We start from the raw sequence: 26,100 nt of genomic DNA, 5'->3' as shown, positions 1-26,100 counted from the left end.
TAACTTCAATAAGGAATCTGCTTTTTTACTTTTAAATTTTAAAGTTTTGGCTCTAAAAAAAAAGCCCTTGCCTCTTTTACGCCAACGTGTTGCCATTTCTGCCTCTTTGCCTTTTAAGAGCCACCCTCCATATTTGCAGGTTTAAGAGAGAATTATTAATGGGCAAAATATGTGGGCTGCATCTGCCAATCATTGGTAAATTTATTGCAGTAGCCCCTCACTTAGACGTGGTTTCAGAGCGTCCAAATTTAGGACCATTTATTTTGTTTGCAATGTGTGAAACAGGGTTTAGATTGAGCATTGTCTGCATCAGTGGAAAAGACGTAAACAAGAGTAGCAGTTCCACATTCCATGCTAATGTGGGGCATAATCGCTGCATTCACTGAATCCATTCCTTCACGGTCAAGAGTTCAGGTTTTTCTTTTAATTTGTCAAAAGTCTGTGTTTGTATGTCTTAGCCTGAAACATTCTAATCAGACAGAAACAATAATTTTAGAATGAGTCAGTTTTTCCATGCACACCATGACACTTTTTTTTTAGCTATTATTATGACAGAACAGGAACGCCGGGAGAGAGCAGGGGAAGACATGCAGTAAATGGCCCAGAGCGGATATGAACCCGGGCCTTATGGCATCTGGGTCACCAGCTCAACTAGGTGGGATAGAATAGCACCCACAACAGACGAGTTCAGGCTTAAAGCCCTATTTATTAAAACTAAAAAAAAGGCACTATTTATATCATCCACGCCTCATTATTCCAGGCCTTCATTTATATGCAAGTCACCTATCAAATCTCAATGATCTAGCCAAGTTTGAAGCACAGATTTAAATTTGTGAAACCTTTGTATAATCATAATCTTGTTACAGCTTTGTTGGATAAAAGTAATTTATAAAATCATCATAAGTGCTACCACAAACACAAAATTTTGAAAGTTGCCAAATTTCAAACACACCAATGTATTTGGCCAGGCTAACAAGCATGCTAACATGTTTGGTCTTGTGGCCTTCAGAGCATGAACTGCTTGCTCCTGTCACTGTGCCACTCTGATTTCGTCTCACCCCTGAAAGTCTGATAGCTCGACCACAGGAAAGGCAAAAGTCGGGAAAGCTAAAATTGTCTTTTTGGATAATAATATTGAGAAATTGGTGGTGATTTCCCTTATCACATTTCTGTGATTTGCATACCATTTTCTTTTCTGTTTTTATACTTTTTCACACTTTGTGTCATTTCCACTCTGTCTTTTCTATCATTTCTTCTCTCGTCTTCTTCCTATAAAGCCCTGCTGTTTTCCAAAGAGCTAGATCAATAGAGTTCAATCCTCCCTTCAGCAGCTGTCTTCAAGACCCAACCCAGAAGACTGCCTATTGCACATTATGAGGCTGCTTCAGCATCCAGCTGACCCATCTGTAGCCATGACCTCTGATGCTACTTCTTAAAACTGACCACTGAAAGAAAATCCCAGCGTAACTGAGCTATTTCGAGGATTTAAAAACTTTCCAGTAAATTAAAACTGTTTTACTTGTTTTAAGCTCCAAACTGAACAACAATCTCTCACTTCCTTCAGGGCATTTCTAAAAAATGTTTTTCCCGACACAAATCATTTGACACAAATCATAAAACTGAATATGAACAAAAAATGTTGTGAAAAAACTGGAACGCAGCCAGTTTGGTGATTTTGAGCAACCACCAATTACCAATAAAATCATAGGGATAGTTGTGGAGAAGGCAGACATGCGTGCACACACACACACACACACACACACACACACACACACACACACACACACACACACACACACACACACACACCGGAGAAAAGAATGCAGAATCGTATATCTTGGGATTATTTTCGCTTTAAATCTTTCTGGTGAGAGTAGATAAGAACACATGGCTAGCTTACCTAGCATGGACTCCAGGATAACTTGTTAGCTCAAAAATTTATCTGACACAGAGCAGACACATTGCACACTGGTGCTTTGTTCGATGGTTTTTAAACACTGACCAGTGCTTTCTTTGACAGACAGGTGGGTGATAGCAGAGGCAGCTATAGCTGCTAGCTGTCTGCTGGGGTTCCCCTCCACTAATTGGAGTCACTGAACTGGACCTCTTGGTCAGGTTTGTGCTGCTGGTGTCTTTGAGTATTTTTAACACAATTATCTGACAAATAATATGACTTTCTGTGTGTTTAATTATAAGAACAAACCACCGCAGAGTTCACGAACCCATGAATAGAGTCACAGTGGTCTGTTCATTTGTACAGCTTATGTGCACAACACAACAATATAAAATTAGATAACCTATACACATAAAAATAATAATAATTTAGAAAAACCCCACATTATCTCATCAATCAATTCTAACCATTAGGAAGGTGAGAATAAAGAAAGTCAGTGTTTGCAGAGTAATATATAAAAAGGATCTTAAGGATAGCAGGAGTGTTGGTAACACTGAAAAAAGAGAGAGTCTGCATTAAATTTCAGATTTGTTTTCACAAAGTACTAAATTATAGTTATAATTTAAACCATATAATCATACAATACTGCCTGAGGTGAGCTGAAAGAAACGATAAATGACTGTGGGTACTACAATGAACTTCAAACATTGGCTGAAACATGTGGTATGAAGAGAGTGGACATGTTTGTACTATACCTCAGCACAGCAGGTGAAGCCTCCACAGAAACCAGCACAGGAGAGGAAACAACCAGCGGCTCTGACGCTGGAAAAACACTCTGATCAAACATGCTGCTGGATTATGAAGAGACTATATACATGTACACACACACACGCACACACACAATGTTTTTCTAACATGTAGGTCTGGGTGGAAAACCCCAGTCTTTGTTCTTGAACCCCTGCTGTTACCATGCCTACAGGGTAATGTCACGCAGAGCAAGAAATGAACTGAGTTAACCCGACTCACCGAGTGGGTTTAACCAAACAGCACCAGGCTGAGTGGTGGTTTATAACAGCCACAGTTTGACCTGCAAGGCAAATGATTCCCCAGGGTATTGAAAGAGTTTTTAACTCAGAAATGACAAAAGAAGAGCATGAAGATGGGCAGGAGAAGAATTCGAGAAAGGTCTCTGGACAAAGTTTGGTTTGGGTTTATATAGCAATGGATGGGAAATGGTATCAGATCATGATGCAAATGCACCTTCCAAATAAATTCCATCATTTGATACATCCAAGAAAAAAGTGATGCAATACCAAATGACATAGAGGCTGTATTGTACAGATGTACGGAAATAAATACAAACATGTCTTAAATTTTCTAGCTTCTCCGTTAGCATGCCTTCGGCACAAAAAAACGGTCTACAAACTCAGACCAATACAAATGGTAAATGGCCTGTATTTGTAAAGCGCTTTACTTAGTCCCTAAGGACCCCAAAGCATTTTACACTACATTCAGTTATTCACCCATTCATCCACACATTCACACACTGGTGATGGCAAGCTACATTGTAGCCACAGCTGCCCTGGGGCGCACTGACAGTGGCGCTAGAGTTTAAACTTAAACCCAGTTGGAGGACTGTGGATTCTGCTGAATTTTGACTGGATCCGGAAGAAGGCAGAAGAAACAAAGCAGGTGTCCTCAGTCATGCTAGCAACTCCAAGATGTTTCATTGGGAGCATGGATGCAAAGATTAGTACTAACATCACATCAAAGTAGTACTATTCTACCACCACGCTTTTATATTCCTGCATATACTGGGGTAGCTTTGCATGATTCACAGCTCAAAATAGTCCCTGTTGATCTTATACGAGCCCTGATGCAGCTTTTCAGTTCAAAATGAGTTGTTTTAGCTCCTTCCTCCTCTTCTCCTTTAAGGCTATCTTCCCTTTGACTCAGCTTTCTTATAGCTTTCCTATTGGCTGGTCTTCACAAACAGAAGGTTTGTTCTAGTAGTCTGCTCACAACTTGAGCTCAAGACCAGTTTTGTTCACATTTCACACCCTGTTGGGCATCTTGGGTACCCTCTAGAACTGTGTGCCCAAGATGACCCTATTAGGTATATCCCAGCCATCTATGGGATATACCTAATACAGCCTTAAGTGTCGTCTCTCTATATGATATCACAGAGAGACAAAAATAGAAAAAAAACCAACTTGGAAAAACTGGGTAGTAAGAGCAGCAACCTGATCTCTTGGCTCACAGAAATAAGTTGTGCAAGGGACTTTATCCACCAACTCCTACAATTCAAAAAGAAATCAGGACCCTTATAAATATGTGCCTCTTGCTTGCTAAACGTCTAATTGCATTGTATTAGAGAAAAATTGATAGAGCAAAACCGGGCATTGGTTACGGGACATGTCCTCATCTCTGGCTATGGAAAAGATAACCTATATTTTGAAAGGGAAGAAGGAGCTGTTTGAAATTGTCTGGAAACCTTTTATATTAAACTTGGAAGGAGTGGAAATTTCACAAGTGTTGGTGGAAAAGGGGAACCTGGAGTCACATAATTTGGAAAGACATAACGTGATATAAATATGAGGGATATGGTGGAATGATACTTTGTATAGTTCATCTGCTTTTTTTGTTTGTTTGTTTGTTTTGGGGTTTTTTTGGGGGGGGGGGGGGGGGTTTGTTTTTTACGTTTTTTTCCTGATGAATATTCTGTCATATTTCTGTATACGATTTATTTGACCTGTATTTTATGTGTTCTAAAAACTCAATAAACATATTGTTGCAACAGAGATAAGCTGTGCATACACTGGCCTCATTGTTTGAAACTTTGTCCATAGTTATTGTGAGCATCCAACACTGGAGCAGTTTAAGTAACAAAAAATAAGGAAAAGTTTCCAAAAAAAGTGTATATGGACATGACAGAAGCTCTCATCAATCGGAGAAACACCAGTTTTGTACATTTCCTTTTTAAAGTTTTGTCTATATTTATATAACAATAATTTGTTGTTCATTTATTAAATCAAACTTTTTCACTGAATTCTAAGTTGAAGGAATGCTACTGTCATTATCAATACACATAACTTGCTTTAATCATTGGGTGATTGTTTGAGGAATTAATGTCACATCATGGCTTAAAAAAAAAAAAAAAAGCTTTTGTAGTCGAGTACCCAAAAATCCAACGATATTGAGTTTATGGTTTATGTGGAAAATTATTTCAGGGCTTTAAGACTTTGTTCCTGCCATCTATCTGACGTCATATTATCAGTGTGAGCGTTTCTGCTTTATTAATAAATTCCAATGATAAAAACGTACTTGCCTCACTGAAATCCAAGCAACACGAAAACCACCATATGGAATTTGCCATAAACCATTTCTGATTATGTAATCAAAGCGATGATGTCAAAGGCGATCAGGCCCTTTAATAAAACCCAGAATATATAAACATGAAATAATGACATCAGTCAAGAAAACATTACAAAGCCTTTACTGGATGCTGTGACCACAAACCACTAAAAACATAAAGTCAATGGGAATTCTGCACTGATGGACGGACAGGAAAACACAAACGGACAGACTGACAGCCAGGAACAGACAAAGAAAACAGCCTCATGATGCAAAAAGCCAAGATGCCAACAGGCATTTGGAATTTTCTGAATCCTCATGTGTCCCATCAACATCCCACACTAACAAAATATTTTGCCTCAAACTGAGCAGCTCCAGTTTTTCTTTCTCTGCGGCTCTGAAGTTATGATGTTTGGGCCATATTCACCGACTCGGCGCTGACAGCTCATCTAGTCTCTGATCTGTCCAAAAAGAAAACTCCTGTAAAACCCCAGAGGACGAGGTCAGAGGACGGCGCCCGTGTTTTTACTGCACATTCTTTTCAATCAGAGCGTACTCGAGGTTCAGATAGAGAGGTCGCCGGTTCGAGTCGAGAATGAGAACCTGTCACGCTTTCCCTCAAAAAGAAACTGAAACTCAAATTGGGAATATTTGGATGTGTATGAGATTTTCCACTGCTACATCCAGGATTGTAACAGGATCTTCTTACTAGAACTTCTTACTAAATCATCTGCAAACAATCTAACGTTCTGCTGTAGCCACAAATAGACAAATTTGTTGGAAGAGTTTACATTTAACTTCATTCATACCTTTTGGCTTTATAGTTTTTCTGTTTAATGTGTTCCAGATATTTGAAAACACTTAAAAAAAAAAGGGTGGAGCCAGTTACTGGGTCTCCAATAACTGGGTGGATGTTCAGAAGCCAATAAAGCAATTTAATACCAGTTTCAATAAATAATACAATAGAATAGAATGCCTTTATTGTCACTATACAGTTGTACAATGAGATACAGACCACCTCCTACTCAGTGTAAACATGCTGGGGGGGGGGGGGGGGGGGGGGGGGGGTACAGTTCTGCAGCACTATGTACATATGGACAGTATTAACAAAGGGGGAAAAAAAAAATATATATATATATATATATATATATATATATATATAATGCACAATATACAAGACGTAAGTGATATGTAATAAATAGTGTTATGTATATACAGTTGAGTAAATAAACACATAAATAAACAATAAAAACAAGCTGGAGTGAACCAAGACTTTCTCCCTGGGTTATGGCATTAGTCCTGTCCTTCCTTCCTATCCCTTTTTTCCTTCCTTCCTTCCTTCCTTCCTTTCCCTGTCCTTTTCAGTCTGTCCTTTTGTTCCTTTTCCCATCAGCTTCACACCCTTCATTATCCCTTTCTTTCCTTTTCCATCTTCTTTGTACACTTTATTTATCCTTCCCCCACCTCCTGCCTTCCTTCCTTCCTTCTCGCCTTTCTTCATTTCTCTGTGCTTTCCATCAGTTATGGCAGCGGTCCCCAACCCCCGGAGTCATTTGGTACCGGGCCATGTGAGTTGAGGCTTAGGTGTGAAATTTATGGTTTTCAGGGTTCTTATCGGTTTTTATCATTATTTTTTATTGTTTTTATCGTTAACTGGGTTTCCCTGGGTCTTTTCCCGTGTGACTTTTTTTTTGGTACCGGTACTGGTTTTATTTTGTTGTATTTATCTGCAACACCTTAAAGGCCGGTCCGTGAAAACATTGTTGGACCTAAACTGGTCCGTAGCTCAAAAAAGATTGGGGACCGCTGACTTAGAGCACTTATTCATTGCTTTTTCTGGCCTTTTCCTTCACCTTCCATCTTACCATCTTTTCACCTCCATCTGACTCTTCCTCCCTTTTCACTTTTTCCATCCAACAAGCAGAAAGGACTTTCTGAAGTTTTAATTAACTCTGAATATATTTTAAAATCTATTTATCTATAATAGCATAAATCAGTGAATCAGCATTTTCAGAAAGCTTAAGGTAAGAAATTAGGAAAACTGGACTGTGGGAACTGCTTAACCTACTCAGTATTTATTTTACTTAATTGATTAACTCATCAATGTAGCCCTAAATAAAACTTTATTACAAAAATTACATTTACATCAAGATAAAGTTCAGTTTTAGCGCTCTGCTCCTGACTTCTCTGCCACAGCGCTGGAGTAGGGAGTGATGAAGCTGCCGGTCAGATAGTTCAAGAATTATTCCACCATAAAGTTGGACTCCAGCACTGAGCTCTGCCTCGGAGGGGATCGATTTGTCGAGCAGTAAAATACTGCCGCTCCAGAAAACCCTCTGCTGTTCCACTCAGACGTAACGGTAAGTGTCTTAATTAAAACTGGCTCTTCTAGGATGCCATAGACAACATGACACCAGCTCCCTGATTGGCTATAGGACAAGCATCTCTTCCTGTTTTGGGAGGCGTCAATAAGTGAGTTTAACAACCAGTGAGTTTTAATGGAATCTGTGTGTAAAGCTCCTTCATCAATAGGCCTAATGGCCAGTCGTAGCCTGGCAGCCGGTAATCTGCCGGTTAGAGCTGGGTTATCTGACCAGACCAATTTCTTCAGGGTTAGTGAGTTTAAAAAGCTGGTTTCAGACCCCATGGAGGGTTACTGACAGTTTGTGCCAGGTCCAAATAATGAGCTGCAGCAGCAAAACAAAAATTACATCCAGGATATTCTTACATCTTAGCGCCAGAATATTCAGTTTCTACACTTTGTGTTGTAGATTTCATTTTAAACAGGCAAATTGTCTCAGATTGTCAGTTTTAATTAGCCTTAATATGCAACTAGAACAGGACCATTTAAACTAACTATTTAAAATCAGCTGTGTTCATTATTCATGCTGCACATCGGGACAAAAACAAACTCTTGAAGTCTCCACAATCTTTACCTGATCACAGAAGTGTATAACTGTAGACACCAGACCAGCCCAGGCATCAGGGACAACAGATATAATATTGATATTATGTTCCTGCCTTGATTCACAAAGACATTCGATGGCGCGCTGAGTACAAAGATACACTTCTTTATAGTCTTCCAAAAAGCCAGTAACTACTCAACAGGAAGTGATGGCATCCAATTGTTGAAATAGAGTAGTTCACATATTTATGAAACTGCCCCCTGGTGATGATAAACAGCTACAACAAGCAGACAAGGCTTTGCAAAGCTCTACCAAAAGCATAGCATGTAAAAGGGGAGGTGTAGTAGATGGGTTAGAAAATGACCTGCAGACGTGGTGGTCATAAATAAGTTTGCTGCTGTCTGTCACTTGGCAGATTAGCTCTTGCAGGTCATACTGTTGGGCACAACAGATTTAACTGCAGCTTCATATTGGGTTCAACAGGAGTTAACATGTGAAAGTAAAATCTGCTCAGTGATTGTCTGCATCAGATAAACTCATAAAAACATGTCGTCAGTTTAATCCTCATCACTTTCATGTTCTTTTTTCCCCCCAAGCAAAGACCTGGTGGCCCTGCCGGACTTGGCTGATCATGTCTTCTGTGCCCCCTAACCTCTGACCTGTGATCCTCTACAGCCTCCCACCACCACAACCAGAAGCCCCTCTCCACCCACGCCCACTCCCACGTCCTCCTCCTCCACCTCCTGTCCCACTGCAGCCAACAGCAGAGAGACTGATGTCCGGTCAACCGACGTCTGACTGACCTTTACCAGCTCAGCCACACGGGACTCATCTATCTCTGTGTCTCCCTGCATGCCTCAGTCCACCCTCCCTCGCTCTCTCTAATGCTAATGCAGCTGTTTATAACTGCCACATTGACTTTCTCCTGCCACTGTATGTAAATACAATCTGCTCTGATCAATGGACTGAGAGGTGACATGACGCTGACCACAAGCACACACGCACAGAAAAAAATCCACACAAACAGGCAGACACACAACTAAGTGCAAAATGCAAGAACAGGATGAAATTTAAAAACCTATTATTTGTTGAATTAGTATCAGTTTCCCCCCCCTGCAGAATACAACAGGAACTCCAAATGATGCAAATAATACAATTACTTGAATAGGAAGCCTAACATAAATGAATCGGTCTAACAATTCAAGTTAGTTAATTTAACATTTTAACAAAAGGAAGTCTGGTCCTCATTCCCTCATTTCAAACTATGTGCACATAACATAACCCCCTTCTATATACTTCCATCATGTGATAATGTTGATAATGTGGTTGTGATGCTAAAACCAGTGTTATAGTCACAGATAAACATGAGGCTCCATGAGGACATCCCTGTACTCTCCAAATGTCCGCAAGAGACTACGCTTTATTCCACCAATTGCCCATACATCATACAAGCAGACTCCAAGTGCACATGAAGAACGTATAACAGGCGCTTGACTACGGTTTCATGGTTTTTTCACATGTATGTCAGGATACAAGTATAACCTAAGAGTACCTCCAGCATCTAGCTAGCTATTTGTTGTTTTCCATTTCCTCACTGCACCGCTAAAACTCGATTTAATGAGCTAACCACCTGTAAAAATGCACCATTAATTCCTGGGTAAATAAGCAAAAAGCAACCCCAGTAATGTTATTGATCTCAATTCAAAGATACATTTCAAAATGTGTCTTTACCAGCCAAAAATAATTAATCTTCCTCGTATGGGTTTTGATTCCTGTGCATCGGAGCAGCCATGAATCTTTTTGGAAGGATTTAATGACACTTATTGCACAAATGCACAAAGCCATGAGGCAATCGTGGGTGCACGCATAGATATAAAGCTCTCCCCTCCTTACCTCCCACAGGTGTCGGGTGTTCCTGACCACTCCAGACTGCAGTTTTTCCAGCATCAGGGGGACTCCTTGAAACGGGCCAATCCAGGTTCCCTGAGGGATCCTCTGAGCTGCACAGATTCCGTAACCCAGACCAGGAACTGTGCTGGTGCACAGACACACCTGCATACAGAGGTCAAAACAACGTGACACCAGCAGCTGCAGTCAGCTAAAGGTGAGACGTGTGTAGTTTGTTCTGTAGAAGAATTTACTTACAAACTGTAGCTGTGATTTATTATATCATGGTCTTACAGCAGCCTACTTATCAGACATGTATCACCCAGTGGAAGTACTAGTTTCACAGTATTTGTATAGTTTTATTTATTTATCTATTGTGTGTTTTTTTTGCAGTGACTGTGTGTTGTTTTTTTTTTTTACTAAGCTATACTTTCCACCACTGACACCTCAATTCATCAACCAAAATGACCCACACCTGTTTGAGCCCAGTTACTGTGATTGACATTGTGTGTGGCCAATAAAAAATAAGCATTCCTCGGGCTTGGACCAGTTGGATACCTGGAAGTAGAGATGAACGGACTTCACCCAGATACAAAGCAGAGGTAGTCATGATGAAGGTAGATGGCAATGGAAAGATAACCAGCAGGGGATTGATGGGCTTACTATGTAGATGTTATGATTATTAAGCTTTTAAAGCTTTTTGGTGGTGTCAAATTAGTAGATAAAGATATTAAATGTTGCTACCAAGTGGGTGCACAATGAGGTACATTTATATGATTACTATTAAATATAATTTTGCAGGCACTACATTGAATTTAAGTATTTTTCAATAAATAATGAACCACTCAAATATCAGAGAAGAAAGGGGGATTTTACTTGCTCTGAACCAAACTGTTTTTAGTTAGAGGCTGCATATAGGAAGTGGGGGTCACCTCTCTGGGCAGGTCTCTCAGCCAATCAGGGATGTCTGGTAGGGTGACAGGTGCTGCCGTGCTGCTGGTGCCGACGAGCCGGCGCAGAGAGTGAAGAGGGCCGTGCATCGGACACTCACCGTTCCTGTTGTCTGCACACATGTCACAACCTGGCAAGGAAAGAGAGACTTTTTAACACCAGCAGATGGAAAACTGAAAACAAAACAACATAACATACCATAACTGAAGACATTTGTTTTAAATATGATGAAACTCATTTTTAAAAGGGCAAAAAGTGTTGTTTGGGTCCTGGCTGCAGGCTTTCAAGTGTTTACACATGTGTACTCTGTCTTCATTTGGAGATCAACACACTTATGAACTGTTGTAACCTTATGACAACTTGTGTTCCCAGACTTTTAATTAATACAAGAGCATGAAAAATGTGTTGCTTTTGGCACAAAATGTCAAAATCATTTCTCACTGAAGTTAAACTCACTTGTGCTCACTCACTCCTTTAAATTAATATTTTAATGTTTTGCAGTTTTCTAGTGTTTATTATTTATTGTTGAAAAGAGATAATTTATTTTGAAAATCTAGGAAGTTCCCTGGAATTTCCTTTCAAAATTTATTGAAGTTTTTGTTTTGATAGCATAACAAAATTTCAAAATCCGATTTCTATGTGAACCTTCTGATTTAATAACTGTATGAATGCATTTTATCCGTTTGGATTGTTTATGCAGAATTCCATTAAAAACCTGCAAATTCCATTTTGAAAACACCAATTGAAAAGTTTTAACTGGAAATGTGACTGAATGCTGGCACAGTTATACAGATTTTGTACTGATATATACTTTTTATTAATTACCAGCTATTTAAAAAATCCCCTTAGCACACACATTAAGTCCCAAACCTCCAAATTGCAGTTCATTATGATGTAAGTGGATGAAAGACTGACATATCTTTTTGTATTTTTACTTGTAACTACACGACTGGAAGAAAATCCACAAAGCAGTCATTGCAAATCTAATCTGGAATCTTTATGTAACAGTAAATAAACAGTTTCAGAATCAAAATTGAAGTACGAATGATTAAATCTTTCTAAGCAGTGGTTAATCCTTCAGACTGAATGAAAAACTGAAACTGAAGAAAAAGCAAAAGAGGAATAAAAAGCAGGAGCCCTGATGAAGTCCAAATGAGGGGGAAAAAGTCCTCTCCTCTGTGTTTTTCCAGGTTAAATGTGGCAAAGAGCGTATTGCTGGGAGTTAGCGAGTGTCAACATTTACTCAGAGATGCAGTCTGACAGTAATGGATGTTAATTGACTGTAGCAACATAATGAGAGATTATTATCTGCGCAGAAAACTCCCACAGAACAGAGCAGCTGAGAGGAACAGGATGTTAATGTTGTTTTTCTTCTGTCTTTCCCAAAATTAAATATCCGTCATTTGATCGACTGACGGCTGCTTTTACACCATGATGGATTGAAGTTAATTAAACCATATTATGGTCATTTATAAAGCAAAAAATGTAACTCTGGGTCACGGTCGAGTAAATGGGAAAAATTCTCCAGGATCCTTGACTTATTAAACCGAGATAAAATAAAAATGTCGCTTTTATTTCAGCTCAGGGGTAAAAGTAAAGTCTGCGACAACGAAAAACACCACAGAGCAGCCACTTAAGATATTTCCTCTCATGACTGCTTCATGCATGTGGGTAAACAAACAAACCAAAGAAAACAAAAGAAATAACTAAGTAAATACATATGTGTGTGTAGGAGTCCCGACACATGAGCCAACAAAAGCTCAAAGCGGAGCCTTGACAAACAGAATAACTGAAGCAGGGAGAAGAAAGATTAAATCTAGATCGCATGGAAAAATGAGAGGATTTTAATAAGGTGCAGCAGCTAATGTTTGGACATAGAGTATGTCTTCATCAGCATGTGAGGAGGCAGGGGGCATGTGGATGTTTAAACTTTTACCCAAAGAAATATTGAACGCTAAGAAGACATATGGAATAACAGAAGAAAAGAAAAGCATCTTGATTTTTTTAGGGTACAAAGAGATCCCAGAGGCCCAGGATTGGAGGGCTCTGGTCTTCACCTGGAACAAAAAGAAGAAAACCACAAACACAAACATGATCTTGAAGACCCAAAGACAAAAAAGCACCAAAAGGAAACACAAATGTGAGCACTGTTACTTAATTTAGGAGAATAGAAAATACATACAGAGTGAGAGTCAAATTCTATATATAAGAGTTGGACATAGCCGCTGTGATGTCACTCTCAGGTTTAATTTATTTTAAATTTCAGCTCCCTTCATAGTGTTAGTAGAAGAGAGGACGGAGAGTTGAGTTGACAGTTGTGCAAGCTGTTGCCTGAGAGTGCATGGGAGACACACAAACCCATCCATCCATTTCATCTTCTACTACTTATCAAGCCACAGGGCAACAGTCTAAGCAGAGATATTATTTTTCGGTCCAAGTGACCAAAATATGTTTGCACCCAGATGTAAATATGTTGATTTCTGCTGTAAAACTTAAAAGATTTATTATGTGAGTCTGTGGAGATAACTGGCTTTTAGAGCGAGCCTCCAGTGGCCAATCTAGGAACTTCCGCTTCTGCCACTTCCTCACTGGCTTCATTTTTCAGACCCAGAGTTTGTTCCTTACTTTAAACACGCAAAAAGTCCCGGAGACATAAATCTACTGGGGTGCACTGGCCCAAACCTGGGTGCTGAAACCGAACCAGGCCTGTAAGTTGCACATCTGGCCACCATTGTCAGTGCTACATCCATCTGACTGCTAGAAACACAAAGAGTTTGAGGCAATCTCCTGATTCAAACTTGTGATCCTATAAATCTGATGATAAATATCACTGGTTCTCAAGTTTGTGGTGTTCCAGTTTTAGCACATGAGAGGATCCTTCAGAGGGTTGTTGTATTTAAGTTGAAGTTACCCAGGTTTATATTTCATATGTGCGTGTGCGTGTGTGTGTGTGTGTGTGTGTGTGTGTGTGTGTGGTTTCTGGAATAAAAACATAAGAGAAACCACAACAATAAACAACAATGCTTTGGCTGAATAGGCCTTTATGTCATCTTTGCAAGCTGTCAGTCCTGCACGGCTGTCGATATCTTTAAGAATTTCAAAAAAAACCTAATACATATAATAAAACTACTATAATGCCAAGAAATTAATATGCTTACGCTACATTGGATGTTTCTATCTGAAGCACACGAATGAACCACATTTTACCAACGAGTCTATCAAAACACATCAAATCACTGGACCTTCTGCTTCGACACTGAAATAACAAATGTAAAGCATATTTACATGTTAACTAAAACATACAATCCCAAACATCTCCATCAAACAGAGATCAAACAAACTATGAGCCAGGTTATCAGTTAACCCCTCAGAGGAGCTGATGGACTCCTGACATGTGTGCACACACGCTGAAAGAGAAGAAACTGTGGTTTATGAATCTATGAACTACAAACCTTCTTTACAGAAACAATACAACAAGATAGCAGGGAATATAATTGTGGCTTATGTATACTTTTTTCCTATTACTTATCATTAACACATACTTTTACATGTAAGTAACTTTATAATCGATTCATAAACACACAAAAAAATCCCAATCCTGTTGTAATGTATACTAGTCAAATCTAATTATACATAAAAAGTAATAAAACTAAGATTTAAATTAATTCATGCTAAATATTACAGGATATGCTGTGCGTCAATACACTAGAACCAATCCTTTTTGGACAGCCAAGACCATTGTGGAGATGCACAGTTCCACACTTAAAGAAAATTAAAGAAAGCATAACAGCGCTAACACTGAATACAGACTGTCAAGCAAGATGATGGAGGGGTGAGGATTTTGGATCGTTTGATGCTGCAGTCATTGAGTAATAAAGTACTCCAAAGTCAAATATGAGGCCATCTGTCTGAAAGCTAAAGAAAGTAGGAAATTAGGATTGCTGTGCTTCATCCTAAGCACAGCAGCAAGTCTACAGCAGACTGGCTGAATGAAAGGATGTGAAGGGACTGTCATAAACAAATGCCCACAATGAATGAAAGCAACACTGTAAAAAGTTGGGCCATTGCTCCACAATGATGTGAATACGGATAAAGTCACATGGGAAAATAGCACTACAAGTTATTGCCAGTAAATGTGGTTCTACAAGCTATGTATGTTTGTTTTCACGATTGCATGTCTTTTTCACATGACTGTATGCAACACACACAAAGATGCATGCTCATATTAAATGTGACAAAGATGTAATGCGGTCAGAATATGTGTGAATATCCTTGTAAGCCAAAAGCTCAGACTTCAGACTGCTCTAAAGGCTCAATTCTGTATGATGACATGAAGATATCCCCAATATGTCATCTGAGACACTAAAGCTCCTTGACCGTAAGACCTTGTTTTTATGAACGTGACCCAATCAGTAGAAAGTTAGCTGAAAGGGGGAGGAGCTAAAATTGTTTGCCTTGACAGATGATTGGTGATAATATCACCAGATGCGCCAAGGTCCAGAATGAGATAAAGATTGTTTATTTTAAATAGAGTCCAAGAACACAGGTCCCCCTTTAATTTGACTCTGTTGTTATCACTACTGAGACTACGTCTGATACTGCTGCTAATTCACTGCATACAGGAGCAGACTTAAATCTGTAAAAGTGTCATTGGTGAACATATCTTCTGTTTCTTCTCTATCCTTCACTCCTCTCTTCCTCTCTTCCAGACTGATGAACTGGCTGTGAACTTGTTATGGCATGCTCTCCTTGCTACCCATCATTCAACCTCAGTATTCTGTTGCATCCATCGCCAGTGTTTAGACAGCTCCGCTCTGCCTCTGATCCCCGAGCTCCTTCCAGTGAAAATGGCTACAGGCACTTCTTATTCTGCTGCTTTATGAAGTGTTTTGTTCTCATAAAAAAAGATTTTTTAATAAGTGTGTTTGACTTTGATATCTCTTATCTCTTTATTATCTCTTTAAACTCCACGCCGAGTTATTAATCTGCTCCATTTACGTCTTAGTAACAAGCATTTTCATGTTTTGAAACTTTAAGGTGCCTCTTTCAGTCTCCACAGTTTTTCTTATGTCACTCTGATCTTCAGCAATAACTGTAAGAGTAATATACATTTTGTGTTATTTCCTGACTTTCTGCCATTACAAGCATCAAAGAGCAAGAAATTTGAGTTTCGGTGACTTCTCTTTGGCAAAATCATCACATTTGATAACAGCTGTGGATGTTAATAGCACAGCTGTGAGTCCAGAGGAGATGGGACCACACAGTGAGGCTTATACTTACTTCTTCTACGACCAGAACTATACTGCTACACTTTTTAGCTCTCAGTTATCCTCTTTAGGTTAGAAGGAAGTGGTTATAGAAGCAGATATTTCTCTCAGGATTTTGCTTTGAGACTATGTGGACACAAAAAAGACATTCTGCTGTTACAAGTGTAAAACACTTTTTTGTTAGCTATATCAACTGTCATGTGGAGTTTGTGGTGAGTCTTCTGCCTCCTAGTGGTCATAAATTAGATGGTACAGCTTTAATCTATTACATCAAAGTGAACTACACACATATATCCTGCAGCATCTTTAATATAAAGCCAGAAATACCTTCTTAAAACAAAGGCATACATTGCATTGAGTGTCTAATAGTTTGTCTTAATTTTCTAGATCAGGGGTCGGCAACCTGCGGCTCTTTAGTCCTTATAGTGCGGCTCCGTGTGGTTTGGGAAAATAAATTAGAAGTATTTAGATGAAGTGTATTTTATTTATGTTAGTTCTTTTTTAACTTGTAGTTCTAAATTGGAAGATTATTGTGATATTGAAATATAAAAATACTATTATATTCTTTTATTTTTTCATCGCTCAAAATAAGCGTCACACTCGCGGAAGCCAGTGTACCCACCGAAACGCCGTGCATTTATCAAGACTTTCAACCCCAGGTAGGCCAATTATGGACCTTCAGATCCACATTATATCAGCAGCTGTTCTCCACCGTGAACTATGTTAAAAACAAACACCGCTCACGCCTCACAGATGACAGCTTACAGTCCTGCGTGAAGATGAAAGTGACTTCGTACAGCCCCGATTTGCAGACGCTGTGCGCAGAGGTTCAGGAGCAGAAGTCCCATTGTAAACATATCACGGCAGACCCGACGATGTTTGCATGAACACGCTTTTCAGCATCTCTTTATTGACCACTTTTCACACACGGTTGCTGTACGCATACAGCCGGCTGTAGCTTTGCAGCTCACAGCCCGACACACACCAACACAACAGCATAGATGGCACAGACGTTAAGGCGGCGAGGCGTGATTGCGGGTGCCGCTCAGGTGCGTCCGCCTCCCCTGCAGCGGCGCTGCAGACCACGCCCCGCCACACACATTAACCAGGTAAAATACATATTTAGGCAGAATTTTGCAAATATCTATTTTTTATCTTTTAGCAGCATAGTGCTTTTTTTTTTTCCAACTATTTTTTAAAAGTCAGGTCAAGGCTCCAAAAGCCCAAAGGCGATATGAGGGTGGCAGCACAACAGTTTTTGTTTGCTACATGGATCATTTTAGTTCAGCTGGGTGTCTTTCCTTTTGTTATATTTCTTTAAGAGTTCAAAATGTGTTAATTACATAAATAAAATGTAATTTTCTCTGTAGCACTTCATGGATTTCATAAGCAACACATCTTAGTTGTTCACACAAAGTGGCTGTAGAGGCAGAGTCCACTTAAAAACTAAGAGTTGTTGTTGTATTAGGGACAAATTCAGACTCCAAAGTCAGCATTTGCCCAAAGAGTGAGGTTTATAAGTGAATAAATATATATTTCTGTAACATATTCAGTATTCTTGAGTTTGTTCTTCCACCTCGTAGTGGTCAGAAATCCTTGTGGACATCTTAAAAACACATTTAGGTAGAAAACCCTTCTCCTGTTTTTGGTTCTCCTTTTAAAATAAAAATAAAAATGCTTGTACAATCATAAAATATATACATAAAAACTATTAACATTCTGTGATTCTTTTCTTTTTCTTTTCTCAAAACCATTTGAAAGACAGAGGTGTCGTCCTGTGTCCAGTCTGGGAGGTCTACACTTTATGTATATACATGTTAAACATAACAGGCTTGACTGCTGTACTGTAACTATGAATTTCATAAATGCAATTATTTATTTTTCTTCACTTGAATTACATCGATGGCAGAATATCAAGGTCTTTAAATGATTTTCTAAGACAGGTCTGGTTTAAATCTTTCAACCCTCTTTATTTCCACGATTGATCATAATCAGGAAAATCAGCTCTGTGAGGTCTGTTGTGAGGTCAACATCAGCTCTTACACAGAGAATAATTGTATCTGGAGCTCTGTAATATGATGGCTTTTTGTTTTTTGTAGGAGAAACACATATCAAACACAGGAAATACTGTCATGGTTTAATATTAAACATGTCAACAAACCATGACATGTTTAGATTTTAAATATTTAATGAAAACCACAATCTTTTACTAACATGCATGATTCTGAATCCTTCTCCCTGCATCAATGTAACCAGATGAGACATAATCCAGGCAGCAGTCACAGCATGCTGCCTTTAAAATGCGATCGCAGCATCAGTCAGAACTCTATGCATGTGATTTTTCAAGAATTGGATTTGCACAGAGCATACATGACGTACCGCTTGCTCCTCGTCTTTACAGAAGGTTTGGATTTCATTTCAAGCCTCTCATTAGCACTTAAAGACAGTAAACAACAACTTAACCTGCAAGCTTGTCGGTTAGAGAGAGGTTAAAGTGTGATTTGCATTTAATATCTGTCACACAGTATAATGTCTGTGCTAAAGTTGTTTTGAGTGACTCCACACAAACTGACAGAGGCTGAAAACCAACATACAAGCAGTCAGAGGTCTGTGTGTGTGTTCAGCAGTTATTAAATTACTGTAAAACTGTCAGCTGGTATTAACTCCAGATGTAACTCGGAAGAACTGATCTGTGTTTCCTATCAAAGCAGAATGCATCCCAGCTGGCTGATAACTTCCAGCCATTTTTGCTGTTGGGCAATCGACATAAAGCTTTAAAATTTATGTATGTATTTATTGAACATAAAATTCCAGCCTCTTTATGTTTTCTTTCGGTTTGTTTTTCCACTTCTGCTCAGTCACATCAAACTGATGTGAACACAGATGACTTAAACATCTAAAGGACTGGGGGAAATATGGCTGGAATTTAATTTATTAAAAATTATTAATATTTTATTAAATTAATAACTAAAAATGTATATATTTAGGCAATAAACCAAAGGAACTAATTGTATGCTAATCCGCCAGCATGTTAGGTAAGTCTGCTTGATTTATCTGTATTTTTTGCTTGTAATAGCAGCAACTAATGGAAGAATTTGTCATTTATTGATCATTTTTTAATCTAGAAGTAGCCAAGAATCTGTGAATACTAACATTATGATTTTTAAATACAAATGAGTCACAATCCAAATGTTTGAGAACATTTTGACTCATGTAACAAACTCACAAATTTTGGAGCATTTAAAGAACTCGGTTTTCTCACCACCAGTAGTTTTACTCAGTCTGTTGAAAAAAACAAAAAAAAATCTCTTTGGAAAATATTTTTATAAAGTCTTAAAAACTACCTCGAATGATGTCACAAAGGCATCCTCATGTTTATCCTGGGTTAGAAGCTTCTAACAGAAAGCTCATGTAACAAAAGCAGACTGTGATGGGCTAATGAGAGGTTATTCCATGGCATAATGGCAAATGTGGGATCCAATGTTGCTGGACTTTGAGGTACACCAAAGATTGATCTGTGAAAGCTTTAAACTGTTTTAATAATTATTTAATTTAATAATCATTCAATGTTTGGAGAAAAAAACATCTTTTAACTAATCAATCAATTAGAAAATAGTGAAAAAACAACAAAAAAACAAGTGACCCTCTCTTCTTACATGTAAGAGGTAAACATTTGCAGTTTTCCTCTCTCAAAAAACAAAATAGTGACATAATAATTTATGTCACTCAACAAATCATTGCAGTCAATCATTTTAATAATAACTTCATTTATTTTAAACTGTATCAACATATGGCGAGCTAGACCTTCAGTCAGACCTGCATTCTGTTGGTGGATGCTTTCTACATTTATTCTTCTATTAGTGCGAGAGAGAAAAAAACATTCTACGTTTTTGAAAATATTTATCTAAAGACGTAAGAGCCCTAAAAAACCAAGCGTGAAAATCAGTGCCATAAATATTCAGATAGAACCTGTTAGCATAGCAAAGAAGGATAAACGACTTGCAGTTATTGAACTTAAATAAAAATAAAAATAATAAAAAAATACCCCCCCCCGCCCCACCCACATTAAATAAGTAAAAACGTAAATGGATAATAATTAACCATCATCATCATTATCATCATTATTATTATTATTATTATTACTGTGATTAATAATCGAGCTGTGACAGTGACACATGAAGGAGTGCGTATGTGACTGCTTTATCTACACCCCCACTCCACCCACTCAAGCACACACGCGCGCGCGCACACACCCAGGAGACCTCAATACGACCGTGTTGGGATGATAAATAGCGGGCCGGTAGGTCGGTGGATCGATCCCCCCTCCTCCTCTCTCACTCTCTCCCTCTCTCTCCCCTCCACAAACACAAAACTATATACGGCAATTAATTCCTGCTTGTCCCTCCATCCCTCATCGGCCCTGCCGGCGCGTATCGACTCAGATTACTGCTGATGGTCCGTTTTATCACCGCGGAATATACGCGCTCACACACACACACAATCTGCGTGCTGTTTAGGATCGCTGCCATAACGCCTGAAAGCAGAAGCGGCGGAGATGAATCCCGAGGTTACGGCACAGACGCCAAAGCGCCAGATTACAGGATTATTACAGCAGAACGAGACAGAGCGGTGACGCTGCAGCAGCAGAGAGCACGAAGTTTAACGTTTAAAGCAAAAGAAATAAAATGAAGTCCTCGTTATTCTCCTGCAAATTCTGAACACTTAAAAAAAAAACCCAATGAGATCCGACTGAAATTAAGATGGATCACGTTGCAGCCACTTTAAAATCACCTTTTTTTGTGTGGGAATGTTCTGGAAGTCGGAGATTAGAGTAATCAAAAACGGACCTTTTTTAAAGCAGTGAGCGAAAAATTCCTCCATAATGTTAGAAATGTTGTGAGGACATTAAAATAAAACTGCGCGACAGCAAAATAATAAGAATCGGGCTAATAAATGATTAAATTACAATAATAAATAAATTCTGACTGTAATGTTAAACTAATGGCAAACAATGCGATTTCAAAAACTTAAATTACGCTTGAACAAATCTGTTCAGTTCAGGATTTAACTCACTCGGTGAAAGTTTGATTATATTCAGAGGGTAATGCACATCACAACAGAAAACTGAATCACTGATATATATGAAATTAGAAGCATTTTTCTGGGTATTTAAGTGATTTCCTGGGGTAGATGTCAAACTTTCCGAAACTTTAAATCAATCTCCACGTGCACAGCGGCTGTTTTCAGCGCTGAGCCTCCACCGTGAAGTATGCGTGTGTGTGTGTTTCTTTTAACGGGACGTCCCGACAGCACTGAAGAAACGCACCTCTAGGCCAGACTGGCGAGATTTTAACCGGCGTGTTCGTGCGTCTTTTACGCATGACAGCGCCTCGTCGATATCTGTGTAAACGTGTGCGAGGATTCACAGCCGATATCGAAGCTGGAGTTTAGTCGGCTTTAGAGTGAAAAATATCCGTTTTTAAGATGAAGATTGTCTTTTTTCGAAGAACACAAAAAAAGTAAAAGTGAAAAAACATTAAAACTAAATAAAACTAAGAAAAAAAATCTCTAAATGTTTCTATTTTTTAATATAAAATTTTATTACTTTTCGGGAAATAATCCGCAGCTTTGACCGGAGTGAAATGACAGCGCACTCTAATAAACACCCTTAAATGGTGCGTGAAGGCCGACAGGTGCAGAGAAAAGAGGCGTTTGTTTTTTAACATAAGATCCAAATGGACTCTGGTTAATATTAACTGTGAGCTGCAGGACTGCTGCTGTCTGAGAGCGTGATCCCAGGCCAGGCTGCTGACCTTTGACCTCTGACCCTCCAAGCCAACCACTATCCTCTCCTTCCAGCTCCTACTGTCCAGCACCGCAGCTGTCAAACCAACTGTAACGTCTCACACAAGTGCTGCATGACACGCTTTAAAACTGCAGTGAATGAAATTAAGTCTTACATTAGTTAAATCATGTTAGATTTGCTCGTAAACTTAAGTTACAAGTTTACTGCACTTTAATGACCAAATAAATCTGAAATTATGTGCAGTTTAAGGAGTGAATCACATGTCGAGTGATGGAGGAGATTTAAATACATCCTTTTATTGGGAATTGTCTGTATAAATTATTGTAATTTGTTTAGGTGGAAACCGATGCTGGCAGCATGCCACATATGTGTGTATTTTGAAAGAAATGCCGCAAAACAAAAGAGAAAATTATTGTGGTCCAAAAGAGCAGACGTTATGTGTTAATTTATCTTTAAAATTATAAAATATATATTTTAAAAGATTAGTTATAACTTTTCAAAAACTAATAAAAAATTTTTTTTGCAGTAATAATACATAAATATTCATGGGAAATTATAGAAATAAGCAATTTTTTAAAATAAAAAATTATAATTAGCAACACTCAGTGGTTAAACATTTTATTAAAAATTTGTTATTTTAGTTGTAATAATAGGATTAAAAAACACCTGAAACGCTGAGCAGATGATTTTAAGCCCGACAGAAACACTACAGTGTGATTATAAGTACTTGATAGTTAAACACTGAGTACACCAAAAGGTCAAAGGTCATGGTCGAGCGCCATAGAAGGATTGTTAGAACTGAAGATTACAGGACTGCTTCTCTAAATAAAGCGTGTGTGTCAGTGTGTGTGTACGTACGGTTGTTGAGCTCTCCCGTGTGGTTGCTCAGCGGGATGATCTCCATCCTCTGCTGTCCGTACAGATAGTAGTCCAGCTCCTCTGCCGTCAGCTTGAACCTCGTCACGGTCCCTTTGCCGCCCTCCTCGCTGCCTCCGCTGCTGCTGCTCTTCACGCTGGACGACACCACTCCAACCCCCACCCCTCCGCAGCTCTGCTCTTTGGCCTGATGGAGGAGCCCAGCTGCTGGGTTGAGCCCCTGCGGGTTCTCTGGAGGGACCACCACCACTAGATCTCCTCCTCCGCCTCCTCCTGGTCCTCCTCCTCCTCCTCCAGGACCTCCAGGTCCAGCACACACTGGGGCCAATGCCTGCCCAAAAAGTGCGATCTGCTGGGGCACAGGCAGCTGGGAGAGCCCTGCGCTGGTGGAAATGGAGATGGAGGTGGACGGAGTGAGGGCTGCCGCTGCCGCTGCTGCTGCGGCTGCTGCTGCTGCTGAAGAAGAAGCTGCTGAAGAGGAGGAGGAAGAAGAAGAGGAAGAAGTGCAGTGCGTGGAAGCTAGGAGGTGGCTATGCAGGCGGGACGGGCGCATGGTGTCAATAGGGATGGAGAGACGGTCAGGTGGGGGTGGCGGAGGAGCCAGAGGAGCTTTTAGCTGAGCCTGAGGGAACAGCTGCTGCCAGTGCTGCAGGTAGGACGGGTCCACCTTAAGGAAGGCCGAACCGCTCGGGTCGCCCGGCTTCAGCATGGCTGTCCACTGACTGCTGGGAGGAAACATCAGAGAGAGCGGCATCAATCATCAGGATCAAAAAACATATAGAAACATTCAAGAGGTCAAAACATGAAGCGCTGAACATGCAGGGGTTCCAGTTTGTTCACTTCAAACACGAGAAATACAACAAGTGTCAGATTCACTACAGACAAATTTTTTTAATTGTGTGTTTAATTAATTTTTAAACATATTTGACAACTTTAGTGAGACATTTATGACTTTTTAAAAGATAAAATCAGTGCTTTAAGTTACTGCGTTTTTACATAAATCAGTTTTCAGGGACTTAAGAGAGAGCTCCACTCCAGAACTCAACTGATGACCGATGTGTTTGCTTGATTTTTTTTCTGCAGAATTCAGTCTCATTGCTCATTTCAAAATCTACAACAGATCACATCTGATTCACACTTCTTTTTTTTTTTTTTTTACCAGAAAGCGTTTTGTTTCAAACAATTTATTTTCTGAGGATTCATCCAAAATTACATTTGTGTTAAATTTGTGAGCACATTGAACATCAGCCTGCTGATCGATAATGGTTTTTTTTTCTTTACTTTTTTTCCTTTTTCTTGCGTTTTGTAAAAATTGTAAATGTAAAATGGTGCAAATTGCATTGAAATGTTTTAGGTATAAAGTTTAAAATGACAATTTATCAACATTACATGTAGTCTGAGTTTTTTTTATCTATAAATTTACAAAGCAGGTGTTTCACTTTTCTACAACTTTGATTGCAAACCAAATCTCAAATAAATATGTTTCACAGTCTGGCTTCTGCTCTCCTTTCAGTCACCCTAATGTGTTTTTAGGCTTCAAACAAGCTAAAAAGGATAAAATCCGATACAAAATTCCAAATTTAAATTTATATCCGTGTTTATAATTAAAAAAGAGTGAGAGGGTCATGCTTCAGATGTTTTTGGTGATCATGCTGAGTTTGTTCAGTCTTAAATACTCCACTGGTTCAACCTGAATTCTTTCACAGAGGAATTTCAAAGGTGGATGTCCACACTGGTGTGTTTTTTGTTTTAAAAAAAAGAAAAGAAAATCTGCAGATCTAAATTCCAATGATAAGAATTAGGTACGATTCTACACATCTTAAGAAGACATTATTAGAAAGTAGAAAGAGTTTTTATAGTGGTGAATATTGGCGAATATTAAAAAGAGGAAACAATTACATCCACTGAAATAAGCAGACGTAAACGATGTACAAATAAAATAATCTTCTGTATGACTTAAAATAAAATGATCTTATAACTGAATTGTTTGCCTCTATTTGCAGTTTTTTTTCTTCTACGTTCTTTTTAAAACTCGTGACGAATTAAGTCTCACCAACCAAATAAAAGCATTCAGTTTGGAACATAAACTTCGAACACCAATAAAACACCAAATATAAACTGACTTCTGCCTCCTTCCTCTGCTCCGCTGTCTCTGTCTCGGATGGTTTGTTTTAGCGCGGATTTTACGCACACCGAGCGCAAAAAAACGCGTTAGAAAAGCCAACAAAAGCCGTTAACGCACTCACGTTCACACTTCCGAGTAGTTTACAGTGTAAACCAGTTCGTGATGAATAGTTTCATCTGAATAAGTGAGCAGATGATCCGGATAAGTCCCTGGAAGCTCGGCGATCTCGCGTGCTGATCAAGTCCAAGCAGAGGCAGCGCTCGGCGGGCAGAGACGCGGAGAGGCTCCGATAGGTTTTGCTTGGAGTTCCCTTTGATGTTTTCCCTTTCTTTTTATAACGTGAAAGTTGGCAAAGCAGCAAAGCCTTACAGTTATCAGAGTGTGTGCGGCTCCTGGGCGCCGATTTCCGGGCAGCGGTGGAAGGTTTGTCCCTCCTCCGGGCTGCGGTGAACCATCGAGAGGAGCCGGGACAGTCCGCTGCGTCCAGCGCGTCTCCGGAGCCAGAACTACCGGAGAGTGTTCTACACGAGTCTCTCTCTCCCACCCCCTCTCTCTCCACTTCCATTCACTTATCCTCTCTCCTCCTCTCTCTCCGCTTTTCTCCATAGTCTCTCTCTCTCTTTCTCCCTCAAATTCACACGTATCCTTTCTCTCTCACTTCTCTTTTCTCCATCCTCCTTTTTCTCCAAACACTCAGTTTTTACTATCTCCCTCCTTTCCCCCCTTTTATTTCTTTCATGTCTTCTTTACAGTGCTTTGCTTCAGACTGGACTCTTTTTACTTCATTCAAATGATCTTTATTGACACTATGAACAAATGCCAATATGGTGAAAGCAGCACTGGCTACATGCAAACCTCTCTCATGTGTCTATCAAAGGTTGCTGGTGATTTGTAGTAAATCAGTTGAGCACACCTTTGTGTGCTAAAGATTTGAGTTTGTACAACTAAGCAGTTTTTCTTTAAATCAGTGCAGTTTGGTTCATCAACCAAAGGTAACTGAAAGTTTTTCAAATATCAGTTCGGTACATATACTT

The 26,100-nt window shown here is 39.3% G+C and overlaps 1 protein-coding gene across 2 annotated transcripts in view; it reads right to left on the bottom strand.

Moving 5' to 3' along the window:
• Positions 1-25,613, bottom strand: part of prdm6 (PR domain containing 6) — a 128,704-nt gene extending 103,091 nt beyond the window's left edge. For both annotated transcript variants that reach the window (XM_026186579.2, XM_026186580.2), the window contains exons 1-4: positions 25,188-25,613; positions 22,924-23,663; positions 10,974-11,122; positions 10,048-10,206 (exon numbers count right to left, since the gene is read on the bottom strand). In XM_026186579.2, coding sequence (XP_026042364.2) covers positions 10,048-10,206; positions 10,974-11,122; positions 22,924-23,650 — 1,035 coding nt within the window. In that variant the 5' untranslated portion in view covers positions 23,651-23,663; positions 25,188-25,613. The remainder of the gene's footprint in view (positions 1-10,047; positions 10,207-10,973; positions 11,123-22,923; positions 23,664-25,187) is intronic.
• Positions 25,614-26,100: the final 487 nt, after the last annotated feature.

The sequence above is a fragment of the Astatotilapia calliptera genome, chromosome 12 (assembly GCF_964374335.1).
Source record: "Astatotilapia calliptera chromosome 12, fAstCal68.1, whole genome shotgun sequence".
In the NCBI taxonomy this organism is placed as follows: Eukaryota; Metazoa; Chordata; class Actinopteri; order Cichliformes; family Cichlidae; genus Astatotilapia; species Astatotilapia calliptera.
Note: the sequence above shows the minus strand (reverse complement) of the source record. Positions and strands in the feature narration are given on the sequence as shown.